We start from the raw sequence: 20930 nt of genomic DNA on the forward strand, positions 1-20930 counted from the left end.
TAAAATAGGAAACACTATACTTGATTATAAAGGAAACTTTAAGTTAGAACAGAATAATCATAGTTTGACAAATATCCATATATGCTATATCATTTTTATTCTCAATCATCTACCAAAAAAAGAAAAAAGATATGGAAAATTGTGGAACTTTGAGGGGTTCATCGGAGTTTGAGGCAGGCACTTAATGATCAAGCTTCATGTAGATTTCTTGCAAATATAAGATTGAAGGTGCTAGCACGTGTGTGTTTGTACAGTGGAAAATTCCAATACAAAGAAAGGCAGATAATGGTGGGGAGAAGGGTTATCAAACAAGTGAAGTTTTTTAAAAAAGGATTGCATGAGCCTTTGGCAGGAGAGCTACCCTCTTCGTTTTTACTGGAGGGGAGGAGGAGGAGATGCTTGCACTGCGTATGAGGGCAGATTAGTAGGTGAGGGGTAGGAAGGCCAGGGAGCTTGCGCAGGGCAGACTTAGGACTGCGGGGTGAGTTCACCAGCTCAGGGTGTGAGTGAAAGGGACAGTTTCTGAGGTCAGCAAAGGTCCTCGGGCACCTGCAACAACTTTGGTTCATTTGGTATATGTTTGAATTGCTTTATAATGTACTTACCTGTCTGTAAAGTATTTAGTGCCTACGGAAAGGGTGAAGTTAACATTTATTTATGGATTTTTGAAGCTTCTTTTACAATTTCACCTCAGGAACGTCAATACTAGCTGGTCCTCAGGAATCCGGTGAAAACCTCTTGAAAGTGACAGAGTATGGAGAGAGCATCAACTATACCGCTACCAGAGACACGACCTGCCTCTCCTTCCTCATCAGCCTCCTCCTAAAGAGCTCCTACCCCGTGCTTCTCACAGGTGTTCAAGTATTTAAGGGAGGGGAATTTCGGAATTTAGGAAGAGTCTTAGTAATTGTGATCTAACCATTTCTTTTATAAGTCTCAAAAACATGCCCTGAAAAGCTTTGTGCATTCCTACCAGCAGCGCAGGAGAGCACCCCCCACACGCTTAGCGGTGCCGGCCATCAGAAGTCTCCTCCGTCTTTTCATTGCTTCACGCCGCGTCCCCGTAGCACAGGGGTTACCACGCGCGCGGCCTCCGTGGCCGGCGGGCGAGGCCCTCAGAGGGCCCCTGGCGGTGGTAACATCGACTGGTTTAATCAGGCTGGCAGACAAAACTGCATGCAAAGAAAAAATACTAATAAATTGCCTCTTTTTTAAAAAAAAAAAAACAAAACACATCCTTCCTCAAGCCACTGCTAACCTTTTTCAAAGGGATAATTCAGCACAGCTCCTACCCCTTAACATATATTTCAGCCCATTCAGGTACCTTTTCGGGCATGAAGGCGGGCGGCCTCTCGCCGCAGTGGGGAGCCTCGCTCTCCTGGGTCTTCACTCAAAGCGAGCGTTGGGGCAGGATGAGGTTGGGAGGCTCGGAGAGCCCCGGGTGTGGACTAAGGATGCTCTTTTACTTCACATTTATTGGGTGAATTGTAAAGTCATGACTTCCTGTTCTGCTGCAATAAGGGTTCTATTCCATCTCCCCCTGGCCCTCGCCCCAGATTGTGTCAGTAAAAAATTTTCAGGGAACTTAATTTCATGTAGTTGTTCTGTGCTATAAGCAAGACTTTTTGTGGTAGGCTTAAATGAACGTTCTATAAAAATCATGGTTAACTCCTAGTACATTCTTCTGTAAGAGATGTAAATTACATAAATAGTTGAAGAGGTTTTTAAATTAACTGCTTGGTTTACCCACACTTAACCACAATTTTTTTTTTAAAAAAAAAGAAGAGCAAAACCAGACTTTTCATGCAATTTGCACATGAAGGAAAATGTTGTTGGTTCAGTTTAATATGTTAACATTTGTTCGTTTTCTTGTATATAAATCTAATCTAATGTATCTTTTTTTTTCTTTTTTTTTTTTTGGCCCTGTAAGGAGACTTAGGTGTTGGGAAGACCACTATCGTCAATCAAGTGCTTGCAAAATTAGAGAACTCAGGAGGATTCGATGTCAAATATGGGTCACTTTTAGGAGAAGTCCTCCTATATAATGAAATTAAAAAATCAAGGTAGTATACATTAAACTCTAAATTTGATTTGCCTGGTTAAAAAATGTTTGCTTTAGTATCTAACTCTGCCTTGTTTTTAAAAGCAAACCTGTTGTATAAAAATGCAGAAATATTCAAAGAGGCGTTAAGAAGAAAATCTTCACTTTTCCAAAGTATTAACAACCAGATTAATTCCTTTAAGTGAGAAATTCTTATATTTACTTTAAATATTACTAAATTTAAATTTTGATTATTTTTACCTTACAAAGTGCAGATATAACTATTTTCCTTCCTGGGAACATGTGGGTAAACAGACAAATAAAGTGTTGCATATAATTGGTATTGTGGCACTAAAAACCTATTTCCTTCTTAGCAAGTATATAAATATATAAAAAGCTGTGTATCCGTCCTTCTGTGTCTCTTCCTGAAGGAAAAAAAAAAAAAAAGAATGAAAGAGAAGTCTAAATTATGCACATAAAAAGTGCAGGTTTTGAAAGTGAGCTCTGATTCTGTTAAGCTATTAGAGAAGCCTGCTGCTGTTTGAAGGGAGTAAGGGAGGGAACCGCGGAGGCGCCCGCGTCCATCCCTTCCTGCAGCCGTTGGACTCCTCGGGCCCGCGGCCCGCGCCCCGCGCTTGCCCCGGCTGGCAGGCTGGCAGCCGGTCGTCTCTTCGTCGGGCCTGCTCTCCCTCCAGGACACGTCCTGCGTCCTTCCCCGCCTCTTTATTCAGCGTCACCATTAGCCCACGACACCGTCGCCCTCCTCTCCCGCCAGCTATTTTGGACTAGAATCCTCCCACACTTTAATAAGGCCTTAAATTTCAGAGAAATTATATTTTTAAACATTGAGTACAATAAGAATCATTCCTTATCTAAATTATGATAATCACAGTTAATGGAGTCTGAAAAAAACAAATTTTTTACTGTCTGTTCAATATTTAAACTGCAGTGGGTTTTAACGATAAAGAAAGGTAACTTATGGAGGAAAAAACAGCTGAAGACAAGACCAAAAGAAAGGCAAACGGGCTTTTGGTGAGTGGGCCACGAGGCAAAATAACCAGTAGTGTGGCATCCTAGGAGTTTGCCCAGTGTGTTTGTTAGAGTGAGCCCATATTTTGTTAAATGTGGCTATCAGGTCCAATAGTAACACTAAGTTTTCGGTAAAAATGTGAAGAGGAAGAAAAATGTGTTTCCTTGTAGGAGATGGAAGTAAAATCAACCACGCCCTGATACTTTCGTTTCGTTTTGTTTATATGGCTGCTAAGGTAAATAAGCTAATTCTGAATCCTTAACATGTTCTCTTCCAATAGCCTGAGACAGAATATCAGCATCTTGCTTTCTGAAACTCATAAGACAACAACCGGAAATCCAGGTATGAATTATAGTAGTTTCAAAACCTTCCTCTCTCAGGGATATGCAAGTCATTCCATACTGTCCGAAATCTCAGAATGAAAATTTCAGTTGATAGTTCAAAATCAAACGTCCCCAAAAATATCCACGACCCTCTCAAGCTGGTCTGCCCTACTCAAAAGCCAGGGTGGCTCCCCCGCCGAGTGTTGTAACTGCTTTTCTGAAGGCGGCCAGCTCCTTGGGTTTATCAGCGGACCCCGGACGAAGGCTAGACAGAACCTCAGGCAGCCTCTGTCTGTTCCGTTCTGTGACGCTTTGAGAAGTAATGCACTAGGGAAGTAACGATTGCATAGTTCTCGAATCAGACTGTGCAGTAGGCACACACATGGAGCTTCAAGAATTTCATCCTTGGAAATTCCGACTTAGTCGTTGGGGAGCAGCAGCTCTACTTGCGAAGGGGAAAAGACGGCATGGCCCAGAGGTAGCTGTAGAAGGGAAAGCAGCCTGGGCTCAAGACTCCCGCTGGAAGGGTCTTTTGGGGTTTTTTTTCGCTTTTCCTTTTGCTATAGCACCATCCCAAGCAGCCCTTCTGGTGGCCCTCGCTCAGAGTGTGTCCGAATTTCGATGCCTTTGGTGGATACACCAAATGCTGCTTTTAGATCTTTTACGTGCAGTTTCACTTAAAAAATAGTATATTGCAAACCTAAATATTTTTAAAGCATTGGAAGTTATATGTGTGTATTGTACATAAGTTAATAGAGGATTCTCTGAGCTTTCATACTGTTGGCATTGGCTATGATTGCAAAGAAACACCGTTTTCCATGTCAAAGTAAGGAAATATTTGGCAACATTTCAAAGCCGGTATTCCTTCTTTCCCAGATTTGTTCTCAGAGTAATGTCTTTTAAATGACAACAATATAGTACATTATGTAATTTTCATACTTTTTAATACTTAGAATAAAACAAAAATATTTTGAAAGTGTTCTAAATTTGTTTTTCATTCCATGTTTGACTTTATAGATAAGATTATTAAAAATCTGGAAACAGCTGGTGAAAGTTCATTTAAAAATAATAATAAAGGAATTATAGTCTCTAAAATAAATTTTAACATCAAAATGACAGCTGCCAAAACCAAGGAGATGATTCTTAAGAAGTTAAGAAGGAGAACTATAGACACAATTGGAGCCCCAAAAAACCACCGGGTAAAATGCCTCCCAGACTTGATTAGCCTGCTTGTACTAACGTGATCACATGACATTTTAATTAATACTAATGAACAGAAAAACATGTGTAGCATACGCTTGAATATTTAAATGCACTTTAAATGGAAATTTTGGCTCTCAAATCAATATAACTCATTTTCCAACATGATGAATTACACTGATTCAGTATTCCTAAGGCCAAAAGAAGCTACTGGAATCTGAATTAAATAAAAGCAGATTAGAAAACCGGAAAGTGATTTAGATGCCAATTGTTTCATTAGCATATGTTGTTACCACACTTTCTTCTTGTGACCATGGCTTGGGAATGTAAGAGAAAGAGAAACGGATGGAACCCACAGCCGCAGGGAGAGGTACCGAGAGAACAGCCTTGCTGCAATCTGGACGACGACTCCTCTCTCGAGAGGGGCCACACGTTCCCTACTCAACTCTGTCTGCCAGGCACAATATTAACAGTCCCATTGCTGAGCCACGCCTCTGTCTCAGTGAAATTTATAGTCAGCGATTCCAGTGCAGGCCCATAACAGAAGCTCAGAGGCAAGAGACTTGCAGGAGGTGCTGATAACACTGCACGGGGTCCTGAGCGACGTTCGTGTCTATTTCAAAAGCTCTTAGGGTTTGCTTCAGGTTTCCTTGATTTTAACTGAAGGTTTGGATAAATTTGGTGGGTCTTTGACTAGCTGGGTACATGTTAGGAACTTTGAAAAGGGTAGTAATTGCTCAACCAAATCACTCAAAGGAAAAAATGCAGGGAAGAGAAGTTTTGTCTGTAAACATCCAGTTTGTGATACAAAACGGGAAATGGAGTGTCTAAAAATGATATTGACAGTTGCAGATTAGGTAAGTAGGTAATTCAAAATAAACTATTTGTATTTTTTTAAGTTTTTACTTGTTTTACAAAAATAAATACAATCTAAGGGAGCTAGTGTGCACAGAGATTATACCGGTATTCCGCACACTCCAGTGCATCATATTTTCAAAAGTGGAAAGTAGCACAGGTTTAAAAACTGGAGATGTGTCTGGATTTCCTGCTGGTGGTTTGTGACAACAGCATCTGCAGCAGAATTGTAAGAAGCCTAGTTCCGCATGACAAGCCTTATTGCTAAACCAGGTACACATGAAGGGAGTTCCTCCGTACCTAAGACAGTAGGCGCTCAGTAAGTAAAGGTTGAGTGAATAATAATCACATTTGTTCCTTTGTAATGACCATGATTAGATTACTTTATCCAGCATCAAATACTCTATTATTATTGTAGGTCTGTAGAGAATGAAAAGAGTTTCTGCTATTTTGAAAACTTATTTTCTAAAATCTCATCAAAGTAGAATTTTGTCTGCTGCTTTCTAATAGGAAACGGTGGTTGTTACACACAATTTTGCTTTTATACCATAGCATAATATTCCTAATTCATAATTTAAAGAAAGGCAGTACTGGTTAGGGTTTTTTAAAAAACTTTTTGTCTTCCTTAAGATTGTAATTTTCATTGATGATCTGAATATGCCTGAGACAGACAAGTATGGAGTGCAGCCACCCCTGGAATTAATCAGACAATTACTGGATTTGGGAGGATTTTACAATACGAAAAAAATTGCATGGAAGGTAAAGTTCATGTTTCATATTGTTATTTAACAATAAAATATAACAATGTTGAGTGGATTAAGTGAGAAATTTAGAAAATCTAGTGAAATAGACAAGTAGAGCAAAAAAATTATGCAAAATACATCTTGCAGGTGAGCATAGTCCCTGAGTTCATAGAAATTCTGCTTTTAGTCGGATTGAATCACAGTAAAAATTGCAAGTATGTCCTACAGGTTTAGTTTCCAAGGCAAATAATTATCATTATTGTTAAGCACATTAATAGTTCATCAGATTTTTCAGTGCCTCAGCAGTGAACGCATCTGAGAAAAGCTAATCCCTAGGTAAGACTACTCTCATCTTTCTGTTCTTGAGAACACAGATCAAGGGGTTTTCGAAGTATTGCCTAGTCAAGAAAAAATCCCAAGGAGGAATTTCTGTGCAATTATTTTTGTTACACTGAGCCACGTTAGAGTGGCTTGAATTTTTTTTTTTTTTTTAAATAAATACACTGTTCTCCTGATTTGGTTCCTCCTCTGGAAACACGAGCCCTGTGGTCCCGAACGGACTGTATCATTTTAGCGTTCCAGGCCTCCGTTCCTCTTCTGTAGAATTACGTGGCTGCATCGCCAAGTAGTTCCCCGTCTTGGGCAAGCCTGGGCGGGGGAAACCAGGTGGCCCACACTGGCTGGTGGGTGGTGTCCACTCAGGCACCGCCCAGCCTGTGTCCCAGGCAGAGGCCCGAGGCTGACGAATCGAGACGCTGCCCACCCAGGGAGAGTCAGGGGACTAGGAAAAAAGAGGAAGCGAGGCTGGCCTGGGACGCCCGGCCTGCAGAGGTTCCTCGAACCGGCGAGAGCACAGCGAGGCAGGCTTTCCGTGGGACCCTGTGGCCGCAGGCGCGGGCGTGGGCAGGGGCCAAGCTGTGAAAAGCACCGCGTGGTGGGGAGACTGCACGGTCGGCGGGACCGCACCCAGTTCTGCTGCGCGGGGATGGTGTGGGGTGTCCCGCGGCTGTCACTCGGTGGTGGAGCATCTCCACGTCCCACACCAGTCCTGGCTTCCGGGGAGACCGCTCCCGGGGCTCCCCCTGACTCCCGCTTAGGACAGCAGCCCCAGGAGCTAAGTGCTTATTTTCCAGTGGTTGCTTCTGTAAAATGGGCTGTTTCCTGATGACAGTTAGAAAGCTTCCTTGGAAGTACCACGTCTTGAAATTACCTTTTGGGGGAGGGAGTTACTTCTAAGAAGGTAGATCTCTATGACCATCATAATCTTTGTTTTGCAGTGAATAACAAGCTCCATCTTTTTGCTTAAACATTTTACATCCTTTGCCCATTTAGGGGAAATGGAAACACATTTCACATCCTACAGATACGTTTAGCTCTGCTTCGTTTTCACCCTTTCCGCAGAGCGTTCAAGATCTCTCCCTCGTGGCGGCTTGCGTCCCCTCGGCCGGCAGCCGGGATGTGAGCCCACGCCTCCTCAAACACTTCTCGCTTCTCGTGCTGCCGCACCCTCCGCAGAGCGCCCTGCACACCATTTTCCAGGTAGCGCATACAGCTCATTTTCCACTGAAAAGAAAAAAAAGCAAATTCCATACTCTGTGTGAAAAATGTGAGAACTTAAAACCACTAACATTGAACAAAAATTACCTTAAGGGGATGAATTTTATTTCTCCCTCGTATTTTTCTGGCCCATTGTTATAACTTGTCTCTAAATATCCAAAATATAGTTTAGTGTGTGTGAGAAACACATTAGTGCACGCCTAATGAATGTTTAAAATGTAGATCCCAAGAGTTTATTCTCAGAGATCCTGATTCAGCGGGCCTGGGGTGGAGCGCAGGAATCTGTCCGCAAGCACGCCCGATTTTTGCTAGTATTGATGGATTCTGTTCATTTTTCTTACAGAATAAAAAGTAATGAGAAAAAATTCTGAATATCTTATCAGAAAAATGGCTTAAGTTGAAATCTAGTTTGATTAGATAAATATACCTTATGCAGGATTATTAAATTCTTTTTTATTCACTTGTTTTTAAATGTATTAGGGTGACATTGGTTCATATGGTCATACAGGTTTCAGGAGGTTTCAGGTGTGCAATTCCATGACACGTGATCTGTCCCTGGCACTGCGCGCCCACCACCCAAAGTCAAATCATCTTCTATCACCATATCTTTGGCCCTAAATGTTTCAAAACTGATCATTTGCTTTTCTGCTTTCTAATATAAAATTTCAAGGTTACCGTATTTTGCCATGTATAATGTGCACCTTTTTCCCAAATTTTTGAGGGAAAAATAAGGATACACATTTTACATGGATATAATGATTACATACCATGGGTATATAGTAATGGGTATAATAATCTTGTGTATAATGTGCACAAAAATGTGGGTGCGCATTGTACACAACAAAACACAGTAATTTTTAAAGTCCATTTTTTCCCAAAGCACTTAGTAACAGGCGATCAATAATCAATACCTCAAAAAGCCTGCTGTAAAAAAGTATATATACATATACCAATCCAAAGTGAAATAATAGTTCTATCATTTTATATTTCTTTTAGTAACATCTGCCAGGGAGCAGGAATATGGAAGAATTTCCAGCTCACCTGGTATACACACCAGTGGGGCATAAATTGTCACCAGAGAACAAACACATGCCTCTAGATCGTTCAACAAACTGGACCACTTGGAATGTTCCCCAGTCTGTAATATCTAGAATGTTTTTTTTACTGGTCTTCCATTTGTTTAAAGTGGACTCTAGTTACTAACACTTTAAATAAAATTAACCTTCCATCGTAGTACACACATGTGCTTTTTTAGTAGGATTTAGTTAGAAATAGTCTGTGCTTAACATTTTTGGCAAACCAAATTATTAAATTTCTTTTTAAAGGCTCATTTGGGAATGTATTTCTCCATCCATAATTTCACAGCTGATGTTCAGAAAAGTAAGGATCAAATAATATCTTGTTGTCTAGCCATGTACTGTCACATGTGTCAGAGTATGTTACCAACGCCCACGAAATGTCACTACATGTTTAATCTTCGAGATGTGTTTAAGGTTTGTTTTAAAATTCATTCTGTAGCTTATTTTAATATTGAAGATGAGGAAATGTTATTTTACTGAATTGACTCTATTTTCCTTACGGACACTGTCAATATTAGGTTGTTAAAAGGGGCAACAAAGGAAATTCACATTGATTGGTTTTGTTATTTATTAGCAGCTTATGCCATGAGCCAGTTAAAAAGAATCCTTAAAACAATTCCATGCAGAGAAATCAATGATCAAACCACTTGAGACCATTAGAATATTAGCCGGGAGCCTCAGCGGGGAAAGAAGTGACAAGGTTACAGTGCAGATTTTGGTGAAACTCTTAGAAAACAAAAGCCTGTCTGCACCGCGTGAAGACGCTCGAAGTGGAACCAGGCCCCCTCTTTCATCCGGGGAATGTGGCGCCCAGGGCGGGTTTAGCCATCAGCTTTGATCCAATGTGGAATTTCAGAATTAAAGTATGACGATAAACAACTTTCGAATTTGATCTTTCTCTCCTCGCCAGGGCACTTTAGCCCAAAATAGCACATGGAGTGTGTGACGTGGTTTGTAAGGGTTTTCAAAATCCAGATGAAGAGTCTGGGATATGACCTCAAGAAGCACCTTGGTGTCCCCACCAGCCCCTGCCTCCGCGCCAGCCGCCCCGCAGGGCCTCTTGCCCTGGGCCTGGCGGGGGGTCCTGAAACCGCTCCCCTCTAACAGCGATGCCAGGCCCGTTCTTGCTGACGTAGAACTTGCCCCATCATCACAAAATCCAGATTATCACGTGCAGAAATCGTCAATTCCTACCTTGGATTACCACGTCTATCTGTATAGAAACATAAACCTACAAAAAACTGAGGCTTTACTCCCATAGTTCCTGCTAATGTTTAAAAAAAATGTTATTTCTCAATCCCTAATAGCTCCTCCTGGGATGGCTGCAGGCTGACAAGGCCGTTATTAACTCCAAAGAGATGGCCGCTCTGTTCTTTGTTCATGAAGCCGCCCGAGTGCTTCACGATCGCTTAATTGAGCACACTGAAAAATTGCTTTTCTATCGGTTGCTTTCAAAGGAACTTGAGAATTATTTTCAGGTAAATTTATATTTTATTTTTTTAATGCCTATTTTTTTTATTGCTCAAATACATCTGTCTCCATTTTCCCGCCACCACTCTCCCCTGCCCCACCCACCCCCACCTCCCACCCTCAATCCTTCCCCACTTTGTCCACGGGTCCTTTATACATGTTCCTTGGTTTGACTGTATTTTCAAAATTATTTTAAATGGTGCCTTGGGCAAAAGTACTGTTTTATTAACATATGCAGACATTTCTATCATATAAATTCCATTTTTCATTTGATGATGTCTCTAGATTCGCTATGATAGAAATGAAAAGCTCTTGATGCCTTTGCTCATGTGTTTGGCCTCTGTGGAACCTCAAACTGCCCATTTTTCTCTAGGACCAGCAGAAATATATACGCTCTGGGCACCTCTACAAGGTCCTCATTTCTCTCCAGCCCTTGAACTTCAGTGTCCACATTGCCTCTTAGTCCAGGTCACAAAAGAAAGTGTTTCAGTAAGCTCATTCACCGTTAAAGGGTTGTAACTGTTTCGCTGAAGGCTTCCTTTGCTTTGCACAAGCTTTTTAGTTTGATGTAGTCCCATTTGTTTATTTCTGCTTTTGTTTCCTTTGCTCAAAGGGACATATATAAGATGGTATTACTCAGACTGATGTCAGATAGTTTACTTCCTATGTTTGTTTCTAGGAGTTTTATGGTTTCAGGCCTCATATTTAAGTCTTTAACCCAATTTAGTTTATTCTTATATATTGTGTAAGAGAGTAATTGAAATAAAGACACTGTCATTACTCCAGTGTATATTTTTACCTCCTTTGTCATAGATTAGTTGGCCATATAAGTTAGGTTTATTGCTGGGCTCTCTATTCTGTTCCATTGATCTATGTGTCTGTTTTTGTGCCACTTCCATGCTGTTTTGATCATTATAGTTTTGTAGTATAGTTTGAGATCAGGGCGCATGATGCCATGTAGGAAACCTTCAACAAAATAAAAACACAACCTACTGGAAGGGAGAATATATTCTCAAATGTTAAAAGCTGATAAGGGGTTGATATCCAAAGCATATAAGAAATGCATAGAACTCAGTAACAAAAAAAAAACAAAAAACCACAATCATTTGACCAAACATTTGACCAAGAAATGGGCAGGGACGTGAAAAGACATTTCTCCAAGGAAGACATACAGATGGCCAACAGTTATATGAAAAGATGCTCAACATCACTAATCATCAGGGAAATGCAAATCGAAACCGCAATGAGATAGCACCTCACACCTGTCAGAATGGCTATTATAAAAAAATCAGCAGTAACGTGTTGGTGAGGACGTGGAGAAAAGAGAACCCTGTGCGTTGTTGGTGCGCTTGCGGGCTGGTGCGGCTCCTGTGGAAGACAGTGCGGGGATTCCTCAAAAACTAAAGAGACAGACCATGCGACCCAGCAGCTCCACTCCTGGCTGTTTACCCACAGAAAACAAAAACATGAATTTGGAAAGACACATGCACTCCTGTGTTCGGTGCAGCATTATTTACAGTAGCCGAGATATGGAAGCAGCCTGAGGTGCCCATCAAGAGATGAGTGGGTAAGGGAGGTGTGATACACACATGCAACGGGATATTACACAGAAATAAGAAACAAATCTTGCCATTCGCGACAATATGGATGTACCTAGACACCGGCATGGACCCCGGGCAGGCCCTGCCTCCACACACCTCACCGCCCGGCAGGTGTGCTGCGTTTCTGCGAGCGCTGCGACAGACCTGGGCGCATGCCACAGCGGTGCAACCAAGGAGGAGAAGCTAATTTTCTCTACCTGGGTTTAGCGGGGAGGGAAACAGTCAGGCTTCAAAGAGCAGGTAGCCCATGACCTTGGCATGAAAGAGGCAAATTCTCCAAATGGACCAGGAAAGCAAGAGTGCGAGCTTGCAGGTCTGTGGTGGTAATTAGCAATCAAGGGAAGTGTTTTGGTTTTATTTTCAGATTGTTGGTCAGACCTCAAAATGTTATTTCCACAACAGGGGTTCTTAACATGGGACCCAAGGACCCTCAAAGAGCCCTTAGATAAAACTGTATTCAGATGTATTTTGTTGCCTTTGTAACCTGTGTATTTTGCTCTATGCATTTTAAAATATTCTCTGAGGAGTCCACACCCTTCACCACCAAAAGGTGTCCATGGCACAAAACAGGTTAAGAAACCCTGAGGTCTAGATCTGTTATACCGGAGCTTTCCTAGCACAAGTACATTGCACTAACTTTAATAAGTAGAATTGTGCTATTAACAGATACTATTAAATTCTTATCTTACATTAGATTCAATGGACCCCAGAATCACTGATGAATGACTCCACTATATTTGTGGACTTCTTGGATATAAACAAGTCTCATAGAAAAAAGATCTATCAGAATACCAATGACTATGATAAACTTGCGAAGGTACTTAATGAATTCCAAATGAAGTTGAGTCCAACGTCTTTGGAGGTAAAAACATATAAAACATGAGAAATACTATATACATGTATACATATAATTCATATGTGCACACATATATGTATATAAAATCAAATATCTTTAAGAGGTGTGTGTGTGTGTGTGTAAAAGAGGGAGTTCAGGAAAAAAAGCATGCCCTCATATTTTAAAGAGGACCATTAGAAATACAGTTTTATGCTATTGCATCTCATTTTGTCTCATTTAATAGGGTAAAATTTTAGATACTTAGCGCACAGCTGAGGCTGGAGGGAGTTGAATGACTAGTTCGTGGAATTAAGAAATGCAAGGGAGGGCGTAGCCCCCCGGTGCAGAGTAGCAACAAGCAGCAGCGAAGTGGATGAGCCCCCTCTACATCTTTCCCACTGTGTGGGCAGAGATGTGTCAGAAAGGGGCGCCACCAAAATGACAGATGCCACCTCCTCAGACCCTTCCCCCGCCCCGCGTTCTGCCCCAAGCCACAGCCGTGGAATGGCGGCCGGATGCTACTGTTCTCGTTCTTCTCTGCCCGTCAGCCCATGACCCCCCCCCCCACCCCCCCACCCCGCCCCACCGCCTTGCTCGCCGGGCTGTTGGCAGAGGGACAGCCCTCAGTGTGCAAAGCTGTTTTCCATAAACGTGAGCTGGTGTCCTGGGTCTAGGTGCCCGGAACGGCGGTTCTCACTCCGGGGCCCCGTGCGTAAAACCATCGCGGACCCTCTTCCGTGCCTGTAATCGGCCTCTGTCCCACGTCTTCTGCCAGCTTTCCCACTCCACGGTGTTCTTCAAGGAGGCCATAGAACACATCGCCAGAGCTGCCCGCGTCCTTCGGCAGCCAGGGAGTCACATGTTACTGGTAAGAATTTCAATTTTTCAAATGTTTTAAGTTCGTAAAATAAAAAGTAAAGGTATCGAATACATCTACTTTGCTTACAGAAATTTTGTTGGTCGAGACTTTCCATTTTTGAAAGGTCAAAGTCATGGAGCTGTAGGACAGGACTTTTGTCCTCTCAAGAGCGTGCATAAGAAACGTATCAGCCCACACAGACGCTCTTTGTTTTTAGGTGTTTGGCGTGAAGAGGGGGGCTGGCTCTGGCACCGCCCCCCGCACCCCCCGCACTCTGGCGCACTGCCCCTGCCGCTGGAGCCTGACTCCAACGCAGGGCGCGGGCTTGCGTGCGGATTTAGAAACAGGAGCCTTTGTGCAGTTCTACTTTTCATGAAAACAGATAGGCGTTAAATTCTTGGAAAATCCCCCAATACCTCGCTTAGAGAAAAGCTTTCAGAAGGCTACATGAAATCCAACATATTCAGCCCATGCTGTGACCCACGTAACTTACGAGTTATTTCTTTTAAGCTACTGTTTGTGTCTCTTTCCTTAGCCTTTCCAGGTGTTAGGGGCTGTGCCCATCCACTGCTCATCACCCCCTTTGCACACCTTCCAAGCCACGTAGGTCGCGTGTCCCTGACCCGGCGTCAGTCAGCACACACTGCCTGCCTGTCCGTCTGCCTTTCTCACCCCGTACGGGAAAGTTTCCCTGCTTTTGAGGAAACTGAGCCCAAGCAGATAATACAAAATCATCTCCCATTTCAAGGCCCCTAATCACATTGACAAAGTCTCTTTTGCCATCGAAGGGTCATGATGTGGCCATGTCATTGGGGGTGGAGTGGCCAGGGTGGTGTTCTGCCTGCCTGTCACAGGCCAGACAGTGAGGTGAAGGGACACACACACATGCATCTTCTCTTACCTGCTTCAGGAAACAGGTGCATAGAACAATAATTATAAAACTGTTAGGGTTATAACAAAGGTTTAGTATATATAATAACTAGCACGAAAGAGGAAGGAAGAAATGGGGCCCTATTAGAGCAAACTTTCTATATTTTATTGCAATCAAATTAGTATGAATCTGGAGTAGATGGATAAATTAAAATATAAAACATAAACCTTAGAGGAGCCATCAAATTGCACGCTTAAAACAGCTGTAGTCTGTAAATTATATCTCAGCAAAACTATTTAAAAAGGTAATACTTTGTCATCACTACCAAAAGCACTTAAGTGTTGACTGCTCAAAATAAATAGGAAAGGCCTGTCTAAAGGCTTATAAATGAAGAATCAAATATTGACAATCAGTTATAAGCCTCTGTATGCTTTTTTCCCCCAAGTTTCTTCCCAGTGAAGTTATGTACTTCAAGAGACTTGGAACAGAAAACATGAAAACACTCAATGTGTAGGGAGGCCTTATAAAACTTTGATAGAATACTTTGTTTGCTATATCTCTCCAAAAAGTTATAAAAATAGTCTAAGGTATTTTTAGTGTCTAAATCTCTAGCACATCTAGCCGGGAAAGTAGACAATGAAAGACTCCCAGAACACACACAAGAATCGCATGCTGGATTTTTTTTTTCCTTCCAAAGATTGGAATAGACGGATGTGGGAAAGAAACCTGTGCCATGCTGGCCTGTCATCTGACAGACCACAAAGTATACCAAATGCCAGTGTCGCACAGCTACGCCTACATGGAGTTCAAAGAAGACTTTAAAAAGGTGTTTGTTCAAACAGGACTAGAGGGGCACCCCACTGCTCTGATAGTTGCTAATTTAAACCTAGATCAGGTAAGTGCCTTTTGTCTCTCTCCTTTGCTAAAGTCTGACATTTAAATAGTGCCCGCCCATTTAATATTGGAAACTAAAATATTGATCCATAGTCCTGTTACCCTACCGCGCCAATTCCTTTCATTATTCTTGTTCTCACCCATTATTGCCCATAGAGTTTATACATTTGCAATCATGATGTCGACAGTTTTGCGTAAGCGTTACGCAAAAGCATTTTCTGCGTCTTTATAATTTCTGTTTTAATGGACCTAGTGCAGGCGTTTGTTTCGCAGTTAGGAGTGGAAGTAGAGGAAATAGCAGAAGCCAGCAGAGGAGTCTCATAGCTGAACGGGTACTGTCATCCCTGTTTACAAAGCTTGCTGTCCCTGGCGCCCGCCACCTGACCACAGCGCCCTCGCCCAGCGGTGGCTGCGGTCCCTCTCCTTTCGCCTTCTTGGCTTCGCCATCAAGAGAGGACTTTCCTTGCAGGATATACTTTATTTATAAGCAAGCGCAAAATGGTCATCACCCAACTTCCAGAAAATGTGTTCTTTTGCATAAGGTATACCCTTCCACAGCCATAACGTAATTAGATTGTGTTTACTATTTTTGTGGCAAAATTTCTAAGAGGCATCGCCTGTTACCTGTGATCCTGACAAGCATAGTTATTAGTATTGTTCAGACGCGCATCTCGTTTTGGGGCCTCTCTGTAGAGTTGTGTTTTCCTTTTATGTCGTATCTTGAGGGCAAATGCAAGTGCTGTGTCCTATCTGCCGCAGTCTGCCATGTCCAGCTTTCCTGGTTGACTGTCCTTCCCCTCCCAAATTTAACCTCTGCTCTGTGGGTCAGGCTGCATTTTCTGCCGTACACTTTCCTCCTGGATTTCAGAAGATGTGTTATCTCTCATGCCGGGAGCATATTGTTCTCCTTTAGGAAGTACTTTTCTAGAAAACCACGCTCAGCCCAAAGCCAAGATGGATGTGGCCCCACCCCTCCTGTTAGGCAGGACCCCACCGTCCCTGGGTCCCCTCTCCACACTCCCCAGGCTTCTTCTGGCCACGCCATTGCTCTTTATGGGAATCCATAAAATGGTGTTACAACTTCGTAAAATTAACATGGGTTAAGTGGGGCACAGGGTGCCAGATGGTGAGTGGCAGTTCAACGACAGACCTCAAGACAAGTGGAAACAGACGTTTACGGCTCACAGCGGGGCCTGGAGGGAGGACGCGGCACAGGCAAGGGCCCCGCGAGGAGGCGAGGGCAGGGTGCAGGCGCGGAGAGAGCGGCGGGGCCTGGGGCTTGTGCCTGTGTGCAGGTCCCTGTGTTCTGCTTTGGGGTCTCTGGGCTAGGGTCAGATGGGCCAGTTCAACCCCAAAGAGCAGGGGTCTGGTAAGGCCCATGGGGTCTTATCGGAGGGACACACAAGGCGGACAGGCCCTGGGAGGCAGGGAGACTGTTGATCACAGGGCTGTTGGGGGAGTCACATTAGGAACATGGGTTTGTTCATGGCTCTGCAGGCTGCTGTCGGGGGTGAGCGTTTGCGTGAGGGGCTGGTGTCAGTTTAAGGCGCCCGCGGGCCACTTGGCCAAACCGAATGGATGCGTTGCAGCAACACCGCGGAGCAGCTGAGTTAAACTCTCGACACGTGGGGAATAGTCGGTGTGCTGAATGAGCTTTAGGGGTCCTCCGTGGTGACTGGGGGAGACAGGCAAGTGCCGGCCCCACGTCACCCCCGCTGGCCTCTATGGAGGGAGACCCCCGTCCCCCTCCAGGCTGCAGCCCCAGGGGCCGGGGAGTACCTGAGGGCGCCCTGAGGCACCAGGAAGGCGAAGGGGTTTTTAAGTTTTATTTTTTAAAGAAAGCTTGGGTTTATTCTCTGAGCCAAAATCTTCATATTTTTTACAAGTCCTCTGGCGGAGATTTTTCACTGCGCTTTCTGCTCTGTCACCTTTTTCCATTTGACTTGGAACCCTTTATAGAGGTGAACTTGGTTAAAGTAAAATAACCCCGGTTTGTGCAGCGTGCAGACACAGAAGTAGAGAAACCGAGGTCCTCTGCCAGCGGCCTGTCGTCTCCACCCCCCTGCAGCTCCCGAGCCGGGGCCTGACACAGGCCCACGCACCGTGGTGCCAAACACATGTTTCTCCAGCGTCCGAATCCCCGAGTGCGTGAAGGAAGCCGATTGGACTCAGAAAAAAAAATTTTTTTTGGATGGGTTTGAGAAGTTTCATTTTTTAAAGAAAGAAAGAACCTGAATGCTCCTTAACCACTCTTGCTTGGCGAGTTTAGAGTAGAATACATCACTAATTGACTCACGTATGTTTAAATTTATGTTTCACCCAAGGATGCATTTTTGGAGGATTTGAACAGCATTCTCAGTTTGGGAAAAATACCTGGCATATTTGAAAATGAGGAGCTGGACTCTTTTGCACCAAGGATTCGCTCTCTTGCTGGACAGACTGATTATATTGATAGCAGGAAAGCTTTGCTTTCGTTCTTCCAAAAGGTACCTTTCTTGTGCACTGGCTTTATCAAATTGTAATGCTAAGTTAAAAGCAGACTGCGCTTATCATTCCATGTACATGATTTTCAACTTGGGCAATTTCTTTCACTCTTTACCTGAGTTTTTGAAGCTAAAATAGTGACTGTCTCCCCGCACACAGGCACACGATACCTCAGGCCAAAGATAAACCAAGGGCAGAGCCTCCCTGCTGGGGGCTTAAAAACAGCGCCAGCCGTAGGCGCTGCCTGACGCGACCCGCAGGCTCCCAGCCCTGAGGCTCCTGCCCGGCCAGCGAGGTTCTCATGGGTGGCCGGCAAGAAACGGGGGGTTTTTTTTTGTCCTTTTGAACCACAGCCCTAAAACTGGCCAGCAGGCGATGGGCACAGGAGAGACGGGCCAGAGAAGGCCAGCGGTGTCGAGAAGGCACTCCCGGCCGCGCGGCTGGGACAGGGCCAGTCTGACGAGGGACGCAAACTGCCCCCGCGGCCGAGGCTTCCCGAGTCCTCCCGGCGTGGTGACTGACCCGTGGCGCAGCCCACAGGTGGATGTGATTGCCCGAACCGAAGGGTCCACTGGGGAGGCGACACCGGTCAGCCTGTGCTGCCGGTGCCCGTTTCCACCTCTCATGGAGTCATCTGAGAGCTGAGCTGGGCAACCCCGCATCCCCCAACAGATGCTTCGTGGTCTGGCCCAAGGAGAAGGCGTAAAAATTTCCAGCAATGGAATCCACCGTTGAGAGGAAACAGTGTTGTTAGGAACAGACGCTTGGGTTGAGTTATACTTTAAAAGGCCGTAGTGGGGAGAAGGGTAGCAGCTGTCCTGACCTGGGGCACGCGAGTTACCCAGTTGGTTCATCCAATAGATTGTGTCGGCAAAGAAAACAAAGGAAGTTCAGATTTGGAATGTGGAGAAGGGGGCACTCCAGAAATGAAAGACAAACCAAGAATTCTGGTTAGAAATCAATTCTAATCACGTGAAGTGATTTGAAGGGTCTTACCGCACTAACCGGTGAAGGCACACTTCAAACTTGACACTGGGCATCAAGTACGAGTTGGGGAAGGGTGAAGCAAACAGGTATTTTCATTTTTAATTTAAACATTTCTGTATAGTATGAAATTTGTATTGGGCAGTTTAATTTGCTTTTATAAAGTTTTTGAAGACAAAAAGAGGGAGAATCTTACACTTTAACCTTCCTTCAGCTCTACCACACTTATTTGGCAAAATACGGTGCCGGATACTCAAAGGCACTATCACTTCATACAAGGTGAACTCTTTGAGCTAAAACGGACATTGACTCCAGTGATGTGATTTTATTATAAAGCGACATTTGGAAATGAGGAAGGAACTGTGCCCTGGCCCATCCTCCCAAAAAGCCAGGAAGAGCAGCAGCACAGCCAGGCCTTCTGGGGGGAAGGATGCGGGCACAGCTCGGGGAAGGGACACTTGGCCTCGGACCTGCAAACTGTGCAAGATCTAACCCTCCTCTGCAGTCCGTCAGCTGTGGGAGTTCGTTAATACCTCCCGGTGCTCCACAGGAACATTGATCTGCTTCTCCCTCTGACTTTCAGCCCTGATTCACCTGACCATTTCTCACTTTGGGTGGCGGTGTGTCTTAAATGCACCCACCCAGGAGAAAGAGCAAAAAGACGCAGCACCATCTGATACAAGGTGTCCCCCGCCCCACCGCGCCCACAGAACTCTAGCACAAAACCCCGCATGAGAGCGGGCTTATACAAGGGACGTCCTGGAGTCCAGCGCCTCCCCTGCACAGCCCTGCCGAGATGTGGGGCCACAGGCGGCCGGGCCAGGCTGCGTTCCTCAGAGGAGCCGCGCAGGGACACACGGGTGGCAGCGCACTCAGGGCGCAGCGGACCAGCCTCCAGTCTGCTCTTTAAGCACAGAATTGAAACGGGCATTTTTTTCAGAGCAATGGACCACATTTTCACAACTTATGTTTGCATTCCTTTTCAGAGAATATATAAAAATTTGCATATTTTTATGATAATGAGTCCTGCGGGGTCTAACCTCCGCCAGAATTGTAGAACATACCCTGCCATGATCAGCTCCTGTACCATCGACTGGTATGAGAAGTGGCCAGAGGAAGCCCTCCTCATTGTAGCCGACTCTTTCTTAAGCGAGAAGGTGGATTTAGAGAACAGAGAGGTAAATATAACTTCTTAAAAAGACAAACAAAACTGATACGAGAGAAGGTTTCAATGTCTTAACAGACTCTGATGGTATCATGTCACTGAATAGATATGAACCCCATGTGACAAAAATAGGCAGCTCTAGGTAAAGTTATGAAATAAGTCAAGTGTTTATCTTGACTCTTGATCAATCTCTTGCCTCTTTTGCCCCCCAATTGACCTTATTTCAAAGATTCCCAGATTCCTCACTGCCTAGATCTCATCACCTTCTGGTCCCCCAGCCCCCGCCACCGGTGAACAGCAGGTTTTCATGGAGGCAAACAGCCTCCATTTGCGTACTTGAGCCCGTGGTAAGGATGCTACAACCTTCTGTGTGTTTACACTAAATTTCTCTGGCTTGGCTGCAACAGCAAATTGCAAAGATAGGAGAATGCAAGCCACACAGAATTATCTCAGAGTTTAGGAGCCGCAAGTAAGAATTTTTTCTAGAGTGATTCACCTGAAGATCCCATGGGGTATTGACGAGAGAAGTTGTGGATGCATAAAGGCCTGAAATTCAGTGAGGGACCCGAAAGGGACTAGTAAGCAAAGGCCAAGAAGGGTAGGGACAGGTGGGGCCAGGAAGAAAATGCAGCTGGCTTGAAAGTGACCAGATGGCTGGCAGGACTCGGGCTGGAGGTGGGTGGTGAAGACTAGGTTGTGTCTAAGTCAGCATTCTCTCCACAGCTAAGCAAGGGGGGCCCTCTTTCTACCCTCATTCTGTTCACCTGTGTATCCTTTGAGCGCTTACATTTTTGCAGCTTTATTTTTCTCAGGGAAGGTGAGTATCCTGCATTTGATAACCTACTTTAAGAAAGAAAGATGGGAGATAAAGGAAGCACCATAAACATGGGCCGCTGACAAGGGTGCCGTACATCCATGGTGGCTGCCGCGGAAACGAGG

The 20930-nt window shown here is 44.3% G+C and overlaps 1 protein-coding gene across 1 annotated transcript in view; it reads left to right on the forward strand.

Moving 5' to 3' along the window:
• The window catches only part of DNAH14 (dynein axonemal heavy chain 14), a 142030-nt gene that overhangs the window by 75528 nt on the left and 45572 nt on the right, over positions 1–20930 (forward strand). The window contains exons 44-56 of the mRNA XM_054576773.1: positions 695–853; positions 1931–2066; positions 3352–3413; positions 4412–4593; positions 6080–6208; positions 7594–7731; positions 9075–9242; positions 10136–10306; positions 12594–12761; positions 13510–13602; positions 15162–15359; positions 17683–17844; positions 19813–20004. Coding sequence (XP_054432748.1) covers positions 695–853; positions 1931–2066; positions 3352–3413; positions 4412–4593; positions 6080–6208; positions 7594–7731; positions 9075–9242; positions 10136–10306; positions 12594–12761; positions 13510–13602; positions 15162–15359; positions 17683–17844; positions 19813–20004 — 1958 coding nt within the window. The remainder of the gene's footprint in view (positions 1–694; positions 854–1930; positions 2067–3351; positions 3414–4411; positions 4594–6079; positions 6209–7593; positions 7732–9074; positions 9243–10135; positions 10307–12593; positions 12762–13509; positions 13603–15161; positions 15360–17682; positions 17845–19812; positions 20005–20930) is intronic.

This window comes from Pteronotus mesoamericanus, unplaced genomic scaffold, assembly GCF_021234165.1.
Source record: "Pteronotus mesoamericanus isolate MK-2021 breed Mesoamerican mustached bat unplaced genomic scaffold, CSHL_Meso_final contig_347, whole genome shotgun sequence".
In the NCBI taxonomy this organism is placed as follows: domain Eukaryota; kingdom Metazoa; phylum Chordata; class Mammalia; order Chiroptera; family Mormoopidae; genus Pteronotus; species Pteronotus mesoamericanus.